Source organism: Podarcis vaucheri (genome assembly GCF_965113315.1).
Source record: "Podarcis vaucheri genome assembly, chromosome: 6".
In the NCBI taxonomy this organism is placed as follows: Eukaryota; Metazoa; Chordata; class Lepidosauria; order Squamata; family Lacertidae; genus Podarcis; species Podarcis vaucheri.
Genome location: NC_138764.1, coordinates 91,658,714 through 91,671,295, shown reverse-complemented (window position 1 = coordinate 91,671,295; position 12,582 = coordinate 91,658,714). Strand labels below are relative to the sequence as shown.

The 12,582-nt window shown below is 42.1% G+C and overlaps 1 protein-coding gene across 4 annotated transcripts; it reads left to right on the top strand.

Moving 5' to 3' along the window:
* Window positions 1-133: 133 nt before the first annotated feature.
* AURKA (aurora kinase A) lies at window positions 134-12,319 on the top strand. 4 transcript variants are annotated; one of them, XM_082226292.1, is made up of 9 exons: window positions 134-228; window positions 1,922-1,981; window positions 2,471-2,735; window positions 4,848-4,926; window positions 7,718-7,909; window positions 8,810-8,948; window positions 10,276-10,424; window positions 10,968-11,142; window positions 11,706-12,319. In XM_082226292.1, the coding sequence occupies exons 2-9, from the start codon at window positions 1,928-1,930 to the stop codon at window positions 11,895-11,897; spliced, it is 1,245 nt and encodes a 414-aa protein (XP_082082418.1). In that variant the 5' UTR covers window positions 134-228; window positions 1,922-1,927; the 3' UTR covers window positions 11,898-12,319. The 4 variants fall into 4 exon arrangements, with proteins under 4 accessions (XP_082082418.1, XP_082082416.1, XP_082082417.1 ...); XM_082226290.1 differs by having other exon boundaries at window positions 168-348; XM_082226291.1 differs by having other exon boundaries at window positions 168-357.
* Window positions 12,320-12,582: the final 263 nt, after the last annotated feature.

Genomic DNA, 12,582 nt, shown 5'->3' with positions numbered 1-12,582 from the left:
CAGTTAGAAGCCCGCGAATGGGCGGAGCGGTGGTTGCGAAGACCAGCGAATCAGCGAGCGGTAGCCTCGTCGACAACAGGGTGAGCTCGGCCAATAGGAGCGCGGCGGCGGTTTAAAGAGCGTTGCTGAGTAGGCGGGCGAAGGTTTGAATTCAAATAGCTCCGGAGGCTGTTGGAGGAACGCGGAGGGTAGGCGGCCGAGGCCTCTGGAGTGCCCAGGAGTCGTGAGGTATTCGGCCTGCCTGCGTCTGGTTTCGGGGTGTCGTTAAGGAACGTGGTTACGAGCTGTGAGCTGTGGCGCTCGTGAGTAAAGGGGGAAGGCGCATCCCAGAGAGCCGTAGCGCTTCTGGTAAAAATTGTGAGCTCATAAATGGCTTGAATGGCTCTGGGGTGGGATAGGTGCCCAGCACGAAGGAAACTTCTAGAAAGCCCCGTTTCTTCTGCGTAGAATGAGAGAGGGAGTGAGGAGGCCTCAGTGCTTGGCTGCATGCACCGTATACACTGAAAGCACGTCTTTTCCCCTTCCCCAAGATTCCTGGGAACTGATTTGTTAAGGGCGCTGGGAATTGTAGCTCTGGGAGATGTAAACTGCAGCTCCCAGGTTTTTTGGGGAGTGGGGTGCAATGTACTTAAAAACCGTAGTTTGAAGCAGTGTTTTTTCCCCTAGAAAGAGGTGCCGGTACTTCATACCCATGAGTACCCTCTGAAAAAAAACACTGGTTTGGAAGGTACCCCAAGCATCAACTGTAATCTTCAATTTTCGTTTGCTACATGTTACAAGGTTGAGTTTCATTAGAACAAAGAAACAAGGTTGTGTGGCATACTCTTCAAAAGAATAAAGGGGCTTATAAGATGTACTGTATGGGGATAACACTATGTAAAGAGGCCCAAGGACTGCCATGAAGCTGTAGGTTTTCCAAATGTTTGAGCATATTTTTCAACTTGCCCTACTCCTAGGAAAAAACAAAGCTGCACTTCACTCTCAAGATACATGCATATCATAGAATCATAGAGTTGGAAGAGACCACAAGGGCCATCGAGTCCAACCCCCAGTCCTAGTAGGCAGAGATCCTTCTAGTTGTGGGGATAACCCAGTTTTATTTACTATTTATAGGTTATTAGTGTTTGCATTACAGTCATACCTCATGTTACGTTTGCTTCATGTTACCTTTCTTCAGGTTGTGTCGCGCAGCAACCTGGAAGTACCAGAAAGGGTTACTTCCGGGTTTCGCCGCATGCGCAGACATGCAAAATGACATGCGCAGAAGCGGCGAATCATAACCCGCGCATGCGCAGACGCGCCACGGCGGGTTGCGTTCTTTTCATGTTGCGAACGGGCCTCCGAAATGGATCCCGTTCGCAACCAGAGGTATTTCAGTAAAAAAGTTATTTTCTTCCTTTCTCACATCCATAAAACACAACCCCATCATTTCTGCTGGATAAGCAGAAACAAACCAGCTACACTTTGACTCATTTACCTACTTGGGCTTCACCCTCTGGGACAACCCGCATATTGTAATAGCCAATAATCCACCTCTGTGGAAAGCATTAAGAATTTCTTCCAAATCAAGTTTATCAGTATACCATAGCTTGTTTGCTCCTTCAGATCTTAAAACGGAAAAGCCTTCTGGGCAGTGATAAAATCTTCAGGCATTTCCAAATATCGGGTAGTATGAGCTGCATCAGGGAATTCTAGTGTGTCATTATTTGCTTCTATTAAGCTGCCTAAATATTATCAAGAAGTGGGATTAATGTTTTGGGAGCCTCACTGCTTTGACAGGCATAGAATTGTATATTTTATCAAATATGTCAAGCTCACTGGTTTTAGAATCATTGGCGCCTAGATTATAGAAGTGAGAGCTTTAAATAACTTGGATTTCATGTTTTACACAAGTTGAATAACTGAATTTCATTTTCTCCAGGCAGTAATGGACAAAGCTTGTAAAGAGAATTTGAATGCCAATTCAGCTCATAATGGCAAGGTAAAGTGCTCTTCAGATACTGAGCATTGTAAATCTTGGCTTTGTTAATCAGAGCTACAGTTCTTACTGGATTATTTCTGTATGTGACCAAAACTGATATTTGATAGTGCTGGAGTGAATAATTAACATGTGGAGCAATGTTCCCCATCTATTTAAGGCCAAGTCTAGATGAATGCTTGCATAAATGCAATTTTCTTTTATGTCCGGACTTGGGACTCGGCTATGTAGCTGCAAATGAAATGTTTTAAATGTGTTGTAAAGTGCAGTATACAAATGTGACACTAGATGGCGAGAGTGAGCTATGCCAGATTCAATGTATTTTTCAAAACTTTTTTTTTTTTTTTAAAGCATTTTCAGAGTTTTTATGTGTTTAGATTCCACCTTGGGAAGCTATGGTTTTTTCTCATTGGTCAGTTCAGACAAACCAGGATGCAAGATCTCTTAGCTTGCTATGCGTGATATTTTCTGTTGTTGTTTTTTAAAAATCAGGCAGCTATTGTGGATGGTGCAAGACGGGTTCCTGTGACCCAGAACCCGACACCTGGAATTGAAGTCCAACAGCAGCGTGTTCTGACTCCTTTAAATGTTGCTCAGCGGGTGCCTATTCAGCCTCAGGCACAGAAACCTACTGTTGCCAGTGCAAAACGTTCCAAACAGTTAACTCAGCATCAACCAACACTTCTTGTTCAACCAACATCTAGGAGTGTAGGTCCAAGTAAAGCCACTGAAACGTCTCGGCAGCCCTCTGTTTCTGGTAAATAGTGCTGTTCAAATGTGTCCACCTCTGTAACAAATGTGTTGGTTGCTATTCTGTATAAAGTTCATACTAAAATGGTTATAAAGTCAAGAAAGCCAGAAAAAACCAAATTATTGAGTAGCAACCAAAAAACCAAATTATTGAGTAGCAACTTAGGCTTGGGTGCTAACAAGGTATCTGAACAGAAGGGTTCCTTCTGTTCATGGATGACACTGAGATGATGATTAATATTTGTTATCTGCCTTTCACTTTAAGGTCCCAAGGTGGGTTACATTTAAAAATAATATAATGCAACAAAACAGTCCCACCACAAAATGATATGCCATATATACATAACAAACCAGATATATACTGTCAAAGGTCAAAAAGGGGTATGCCTTCAGTGTGCACCTAAAGCTGTAAAGAGATACTGCCTGATGCACCCCTATAGACAATCAGCTCCCTGCATTTCCAAAGGCGGTGGCACCATATAAGATGAGCTTCTTTTGCAAATTGTCATGTCCTAATTGGCACATAAATGCTCTTGAAGGTATTTGGGACCCAAATCATGTAAAGCATTAATATCAAGGCAAGTACCTTGAATTAGGCCCAGAAAATTAGGTCTCTTTGATAGGAACCAAGAATTCAATTGTAATATATACAGGCAACTCCTGTTTTGTGTACATGCAGGCCGTTTTCAAATCTAGAAATGGGGGTGGGGTAGGCTTATGTGCCCTCTGCCGACATGCACTATGACCCGGAACATAACCGCTGTCCAAAACGAGGGTTGTCTGTATTACATTTTGCACTGGGGCCTTATTCTCAGTTCCTAGAATGCCCAGCTGGCAGCTAATATGTGGATGTCTCATACAAAATAACCCTTTCACTTGTATAATTGATCCAGGGAAGGCCAATTCTCAGTTCCTAGAATGCCCAAATGGCTCCAGAGAGAAGCAAGAAATTGTTGAATGTCTCCTTGTGTTCAATAGCTGGAGTGTAATACGAACAGGAACCTGCTCTTGGGGCAGGGCTGTCTTTAGCATATGTGCCGCCAGGGTATAAAGATCTGCCCAGTGCCTCCAAATTTAGCTTAGCCCCCAAACTGACCCATCTCTTAGGGGAAAGAAGGGAGAGACGTTTGCATCGCAGCCACAGGAGGCGCCTCCAGATGGCTCCTTCCTTCCATGCCTTGGCTCTGCCTCTGGTGAAGACTCTTCTTCCTTCTTCCCAGAAGAACCACTATATTTAACGTGCTGGAAATTAACCTCTCTCCCCCACACACCCCACCTTAAATCCCGGGAAGCCGGACGGCGTTGCCTTGCCACCCACCTTTGCTGCTGGCACCCTCATCGCTCTGGTTAAACTCAGAGGAAATTGAAATCGAACTTGGTCTCTTCCTTGTCCAGGCTGATCATGGCTTGGGAGGCAGACGCAGATCAAGCAAGCAGTTTCCCCACAGGAAACGGGAGATGGTGCGCACTCTTGACTCCTTCCCTTGGAAGTTCTTAAGCAGAGCAAACCTGGATGGCTTGAGCTGAGATTCCTCGTGGTCAGCGGCCCCCTTGACATGACTAATCTCACGCCGCCTGCCTACCGCTAGCGCAAGATCAGTAGTGTCAAAGGTGCCACTGACTTTGGTGCCGCATAGCAGCACCCCTAAGTAAAGATGGCCTTGCCTTGGGGTACTTCCCAATAGAAGCTTAGGCTCCAATTCATTGAGATGGTGGCATGGAGTGTTACTTAGTCAGTGGTGTAAATGACCTAGATACACTCTGCAGAAAGCATCTGCAGTCATTTGTATTGCAGGTGGGAGGACTTGGAAACAGATTGTGAGCTTGCCAAAGGCCCCTTATTGGTCTTGAGCTAGGAGCTTTTGTGTGAGCTTCACCAGCTTCTGGGGGGCAAGTAAGTAAGGAAGTAAGATTGCTACCCAAGCTGCTTATATTCAGAATATTGATTGGTCTGCATGGTTTTCAGGTGAAGATAAATAGTTTTTTTATTTATTTTGTGTGCTGGATATAAAGCACAAAGTTTACTTTCTGAGAGGGACATTTTAAAACACAAATTGCTAGAGAGCATTGTCGCTTCATAAAGTCTGAGCTTAAGAGTATTGAACTTTTCTACATGCAGGAAAAAAAGCTGAACCAGGTGTATCAAATCAGAAGAAAGAGGCAAAAGGGGCGTCAAATTCAAACAGTGAGACCAAAAAGTAAGTTGTATACTTCATTTACTTCCATACATTATTTTTTTGTAGGAAGATGAAATACAAATCCATTGTTATTCATGATTACTTCTTTTTGCAGCTTTTGGCAAATCTCTTATAATTACATAGTAAAAGATTATTTTTTTTTACTCTAAATTGATTTCTAAGCTTGCTTCCTTTTCCCAGTCTTACTGATGGTCTCTCAGATAATTAAAATGGGATGCTTTGAGCAAATGTACAACATTTTAGTAAAATATCCTTTAAAAAGAATTAAAAGCTGGATATATTTTCATATAACCTCTAATCGCTTCAGCTTATTGGTCTTCATCAAAGTTTATGTTGTGTTTGAAGTGCATTCTGAAATGCACAGTTGTACTCAAGTCTGGATTGCATCCAGTGCCAGCATGAGCACAAGATTTCATTGGCAAGTAGAATCCCTCCTCTTTGCTGTGGCTTTTTACCCCCCCTGCCTTAAAGCCTCTTCTGGGGGTTGGGGGGGATGCTTGTGAAAGGTCAGGAACATGAGGAGTGAGGAATTGGGCATGGGAGGAGCTTCACACACAAGCTGCCCTATCTGACACCCCAGGACTTTCTTGAGGATCCCCTAATCCCCATATTCCTTTCAGGGTGCAGAGTATTTCCCTTGTGCAAGCATCTTTTCTATGACTTTGGATACAGCTGTATGGAGTTGAATGTAGGAATACAGGGATTTATAGGCCTATTAGACTAACCTCTGTTGGTTAAACTGGTAAGAAAGTAAAGGCAGAGTGCAGATAAATCATAGAAGACGGAGGTGTGATTAATCCACACTTCAGTTGTTGAGAAAAGTCCTGTCTCAGAAACCAATATGCTAATTTGAACTAGCAGTAATTCCAGACTTAGTAAAGAAGGGGAAATGCATGCTGACTAACCCTGCATTCTTGCAAAACACAGATGGTGATTTCAAACAGCCTCAACTGCAAGATGTCAAAGATGAAAACTGCAGGAAGACGGAAATGTGATTTGTGAAATATGATTGCATTATCACCATTTGACTTTAAATCTTAACCAGTGCACTTAAATTTCAGTTTTGTCTTTCATGCACAGGCCAAGACGCAAGAGTGATTTATATTGCATATTTTAAATCTTGGAACTGAGTGTTTGAAATGGTGTTTGACACAATAATGGCGTAGATGCTCTTGTCTCATTTTGCTTACCATATTGGAGAAATGTACAGTAAAATGGTTAAATTAGATATGCCCTGAAGGACAGAAAATAAACCTACCCACTCTGAATAATTATAGAATTGTGGGGTTGGAAGGGATCCTGAGGATAATCTATTCTAACCCCCCTGCAAAGCAGAAATTGCAGCTGTCCCATATGGGTATCTAACCTGAAATCTTGACGTTGTCAGCACCACACTCAGAACCTGGTAAGATTTGAGGAACTTGGTCATGGAGCCTAGCTTGATGAAAATGTCAGCTGGGTATAGTGGCATAGATAAAGCCACACTGATGTGAATGAAGTTGTTGGTTTTCAGAAAGAAAAAAAATTGGGGAGTTGGGGATACATGGACAAAGACTCATACAACTTTGAATGCTGTAAAAAGTGGGTAGATAAACACTAGAGCTAGGATGGGGCTTTAAGTGCAATTCATAGTAGTAATACCTAATTCATAATTTATATGATTTCTTACCTGTCCAGTACTTAGGGCTGGTTACAACAATTTAAAAATACAATATTAAAATCAGTTTAAAACAAATTAGAAGAATTTGGGGTGGGTTCAAAAAAATATTTACAGTGGTACCTTCGGTTACAAACTTAATTCCTTCTGGAGGTCTGTTCTTAACCTGAAATTGTTCTCAACCTGAGGCACACTTTCACTAAATGGTCCTCCTGCTGCTGCTGTACCACCAGCGCACAATTTCCATTCTCATCCTGGGGCAAGGTTTGCAACCTGGAGTAACTACTTCGGGTTAGCGGAGTTTGTAACCCAAAGCGTTTGTAATCAGAGGTACCACGGTATCTTAGATCTCAAAGGCTGGGGTAAAGAGGTGTGTTGTTGGCATCCAACAAGAGCTGCATAAGAAAGCTCCCAGATGCACCTCTGTGGAGAGGGAGTTCCACAGCTTAAGGGCTGTGACAGAATGTCTTTTCCCAGGTACTTTTGAGGATGATGGAGCTAGCAATAGGGCTCTTTCTGCCACTCTTAAGACCTGGGAGAATCTGTAAGGAGAGAAGTGGTCTTTCAGATATTTGGGTCCTAACTTGAGTACTATTGTGAATACCTTGAATTGAGCCTGGAACCAACAGGCAAAATGAATGGTCTTGTTTTAAAACATGGGTTATAAGAGCCAAATGGAACTGCAGTCAGTCATGTGACTGTTTCTGAGTTGTCTTCAATAGTGTATTGTGTGAAGTACACTGTATGAAGTTACTCATGGAATTCATTTCCAGAATTGGTAGTTTAGAAATACTCAAGTAAATAAAATCTAATCAACCTGTGTTGGAAAGGAATGTTGGACTTAGATAAGCCCTTGGTCTGATTTAGTAAAGCTCTTAGATTGTGGTATAATCTGAATATGAGGAAGGTGGGCTTTGTCAATATACTTCCACAAACAAAGTGCTTGCACAATACAGAGGTGAGCAAAAATACTGGAAACAAAACAAACTTTTGCATGTTATATTACTGAATGCCTTGTAATTGCCAGCAAGTTTACTATTTTGGGACAGGACCATATGCATGCAAGTAACTTCTCACTTCAGAGAGGCAGCTGTATTACCTTGCAGCAACCTAAATAATAGCTTTGTTTTGTAGAAAACAGTGGTCTCTTGATGACTTTGAAATTGGTCGTCCTCTGGGAAAAGGAAAATTTGGAAATGTATATCTGGCTCGTGAAAAGGAGAGCAAATTCATCTTGGCGCTGAAGGTCTTATTTAAAACACAGCTGGAAAAAGCAGGTGTTGAACATCAACTGCGGCGAGAAGTAGAAATACAGTCTCATCTTCGGTAAGATTGATTTTAAATGGCCGTTTTGAATGGGTTTCTATGTTTGCTATCTTAAGCAGATTTTTATTTTTAGAAGCATTCCACATTTGTGTTTGTGTGTGTGTACACACACATACACACACACACAATGCTATATCAAAACTCAATCCAGCTTACAAGAATATATAATAAAAGCAAGTAGAAATTTAGAGGCAATCAACTATTATGGAAAGACGTTTTCTTAATTGCATGCATATGCCTGGCAGCACAGAAAAGTTTTAAGCGGGTGTTAAAAGGTTGAAACAGGTGCCTGCTGAATCTCTATTGGCAGAATTTTTCATAGGACTAGGCTGATGACACTAAAGGGTCTATTTCATGCTGATGTCAAATGAACTTTATCCTACTCAGGGAATGACCAATGACACTCCTGTCGTTGCTCCCAGTGATCAAACTCTGATTTAGGCAGCCCCTAAGGTATCCTGAATATAAGTTCTTCAGGTCTGTGTAAATAAAAGGACATTGAGCCAAGCTCAGCAGATAGGCACCCAGTGTAGATGTTTTATAAAATGGTGTCACATTTTATTTGCAGCATTCCCCCATTAGCAACCTGCCACATTCTATGTGCAGCCCCACATAGAGTACACTGCAGTAGTCCAGCATCAAAGTTACTAACACTTGGGCGACACTGGTCAGACTATCCTCATCCAAGAATGGCCATAGGTGGCAAACCAGACAAAGCTGGTAAAGCACACTCCTAGCCACAGCTGCTCTAACTAACTTGGTGGTGGTTACAGAATTTCTCAAATGATACTTTTATTTATTTAGCAAATTGTAGGCAGACTGAGGGAGGCATTGAGAATTATGTTCACGTCATTTACAAATGAAGCCATCATTATTAAAGATGCATATACTTACTTGTAGGCATCCAAATATTCTCCGACTTTATGGCTACTTCCATGATGCAACAAGAGTCTACCTAATCCTGGAACATGCACCACGTGGAGAAGTGTATAAAGAACTCCAAAGGCTTACTAAATTTGATGAGGAACGGACTGCTAATGTATGTTGACATTGTGAGGATATTTTTTTCAGAACTCTGTATGTGACCACATTTGAAGCTAAAACTGCACTTTTAGGACCAAACTCTTCCTTATAGAAGGGCATGAAAGAGTAGATTCTTCTTTCACTGACTTGAGCCAGGGTTATACTAAACAGCTTTGTTTCGCTCGTCCAAAAGTGGGAAACAATATCAGTATAAATGGTAGAGTAAGGTATGTTTCCTCAGTTTTGTGGAGTTGAGAAGTTCATAGTTTTTCCAGTAAAAAAGGTAAAGGACCCCTGACAGTTAAGTCCAGTCGCAGACGACTCTGGGGTTGCGGCGCTCATTTGCTTTACAGGCCGAGGGAGCTGGTGTTTGTCCGCAGACAGTTTTTCTGGGTCATATGGTCAGCATGACTAAGCTGCTTCTGGCGCAACGGAACACCTAAACCAGAGCAGCGCACGGAAACATCATTTACCTTCCTGCCGGAGTGGTACCTATTTATCTACTTGCACTTTTGGGCGTGCTTTCGAACTGCTAGGTTGGCTTTTCCAGTAACGAATATCCCAAAATAGGACGGGAGGAATTTCACTGGAATAAATAGGACATTTTTATGTGTCAGTATTTGGCAAGGCTACAAGGCGGGTTGCTTGATACAGGACAATGCTTGGCGTGCATGCAGATGAAGCCTATGGAGTTGTTGGAGCAAGATTGGGTGGGGCAGGAGTGTCTATTATTTTACTGGCCTGAATATAAGCGTCACTTTCCCCCCAAATTCCGACTGTGAAAAGTTAGTGCTGCTTATATTCACAACCTTACAGTATGCAGCCAGGAGTGCAGGGCAAAAAACACCAGGAGTGTGGCAAAGTGGCACCCGCTCTGTGCGTAGTCCCCCATCCTCTTCCCCAAGACTGGGGAAGGGAGAGAGCAAGGAAGGGGAAAGGCCGTCGACAACGCAGCTTGCCCCCCCCCCCCCAGTATTCAGCCAGGAGCAGTGAGGAATAGAGCGGCTTATAGTCGGGTATTTTTTCCTCTCTCTCTCCCCCTCTAATTTTAAAGGTGTGGCTTATATTAGGGTGTGGCTTATATTTTGGCCAATACGGTATTAAAAGTAGCTTCTTATGAGGAAGAAGCTATGTTGAGGGCTATACTAATCCAGTTTAGCGTCTAATGTTTTGAGTTCTTCGTACTTGGCTGTGGAAAAGAGAGTCTTGAATTAGGTGTGTCTAAAGTTTTTTGTCCTGTATTAAGGACTTGTTTGCATCAGTGATGCAGCATGTTATTGATACACTGAGAAACATTTTCTAGTTTGAACTTCTTATATTTGTAATCTTCATTTGTTCTACAGTATATCACTGAACTGGCAGATGCGTTATCATATTGCCACTCGAAAAGAGTAATTCATAGAGACATAAAACCTGAAAACCTGCTGCTGGGATCGAATGGAGAGCTAAAGATTGCTGACTTTGGATGGTCTGTGCATGCTCCATCCTCTAGGTAAGGGAATCATAGAAGTGTAGAGCTGGAAGGGACCAGAGGATAATCTAGACCCCACCCACTACAATGCAGGAATCTTCCGCCCAATGTGGGGCTCAAATCCACAATCCTGAGATTAATCTGAGTCTCATGCTTTACTGACCTGCGTTTCTGAGAGCTGAAGAAGCTGGTACTATGGAGACAGACAACAGAATCAGAACTTGGCTAAGAGGAAATTGTTTTGTTTCTGTAGGCAGTAAGCTTTGTGAAAAAAAGTTAGCATTAGTCTCAGATTATAAGAATTGAGTTTAGGGAAACTACTGTTAGTTGAGAATGTTACTTAGATTACAAGGGTATCAAGCATCCCTAGAAGGGATGCTCTTGTTCAGGTTGACCATCAGCCATGTCTTCCTCCAGTATACTGTATACTACTATTCATGGACAAAGTGCTTTAGAAAGTGTTAAATCATGAATGGAGATCTAGATGAGTGCATGGGGAAATATCTTAATAGTTGTGTGTGGCAACCTTCAGTTGTTAGTCTGTGCATCATTTTTGTTTCCTAGGAGGTCGACTCTGTGTGGTACCCTTGACTACTTACCACCTGAAATGATTGAAGGGAGAACACACGATGAAAAAGTTGATCTATGGAGTCTTGGTGTCTTGTGTTACGAATTCCTAGTAGGAAAGCCTCCTTTTGAGGCAGACACATACCAGGAAACATACAGAGCCATTTCAAAGGTAAGTTGAATTATAACACTGCTTGATTTAGAATCTGAGCATTTCATGGTATAGGAATTAACTCTCAACTAGCTGTTATGGAACTTGTACTTTCCAGGTTTGGGGCCTAATATCATTGACTTTAGTTCAGGAGTTTTCAATTAAAGAACTAGAATTTCTGATTTTTAAATGTGTTGTCTTAGTATCTTTTTGTATTCTGGTAAATCCAGGTTGTCCTTCCCAACAGGTTCAGTTGCAAGATTTTAGGTGCAATCCTCTGGCACACTTACCTGCTCAATTTGCGTTTCCCATTTGCAGTCCACTGTGGAAAAGCAGCCTAGGACAGACAGGCTTGAACAATTTCTCTGAGCTAGTTCAAAAATAGAAGTATGGAATAACACTAGTTAAATAGAACTCACAGTGACGCAGAGACTGCTAAGCAAAAAGGCAAGAGAAAAACCATGATTACTAATGTATAGTGGGGGGGGGGGGAGAGTCTAATGGTTATACTTAATAGTTCATGCATCTTGAATGCATGCTTTCATAGAAACATGTCTAATGATGACTATTTCTTTGGTTTAAAGGTAGAGTACAAATTTCCTCCATTTGTAACAGAGGGTGCTCAGAATCTGATTTCAAAGCTGCTGAAGCACAATCCATTCCACAGGCTGCCACTGGAGGAGGTGCTCAAACATCCATGGATTATTGCAAGCTCTACAAAAACTCCCAAGTATAAAGTTGCTGAAACTACCACCGCTAAGAATATCCAGTCATAGCATGTAGTTCCCAGGAACAAAGTAGTTCCGATGAGATCTGTGGTAATCCAGCCAATATAGGCTGGTTGGACTCAAAAGGCAGAGCTTATCGCATTGTAAGCTCTGATCATGAACCTTGCAAATCAGGTCATAAAGCAGTTTGTCAATATCTAACTTACTTGAAGTCCTCTTTGCACATGCCACTCTGAGGCATAGCTGGTTGAGGATCGTCTCATGTTCATGGCTGGCATTTCCCTTTTGGCCCCTTTTTGATAGCATCATGAAACTGAGCCATGGATTCTTGTGCAATATGAAGCAGCATGTCCTCACAAGATAACATTCAAAACACATGTGCAATGAATGGAATCCACCTTTGAGTGTAACTGTATTGTTTAGTTGTTCTTTTTCCTTTAAGTTTTAAATAAAGATTTTTATAACAAGACTACTAAGCACCCACACATTCTGATTGGTGTATCTGCCAATAATACAACTATGCTTACTGGCTAGCAAAGATCCATTACAAAATGCAATCTGACACTGATTCTGCGTACCTTATGTGAAGTTGCCTTTGATACTTAAATCTGTTCTGGATTTTTTACATCTGCCTATGCCAGGGCAGGGAACCTTTCTGGCCTAACAGGCCAGATCCTTATTGGTTCCCAGCCCCATGGGCTGATCCACCTGTCAATCACCTGGCATTCTCCCC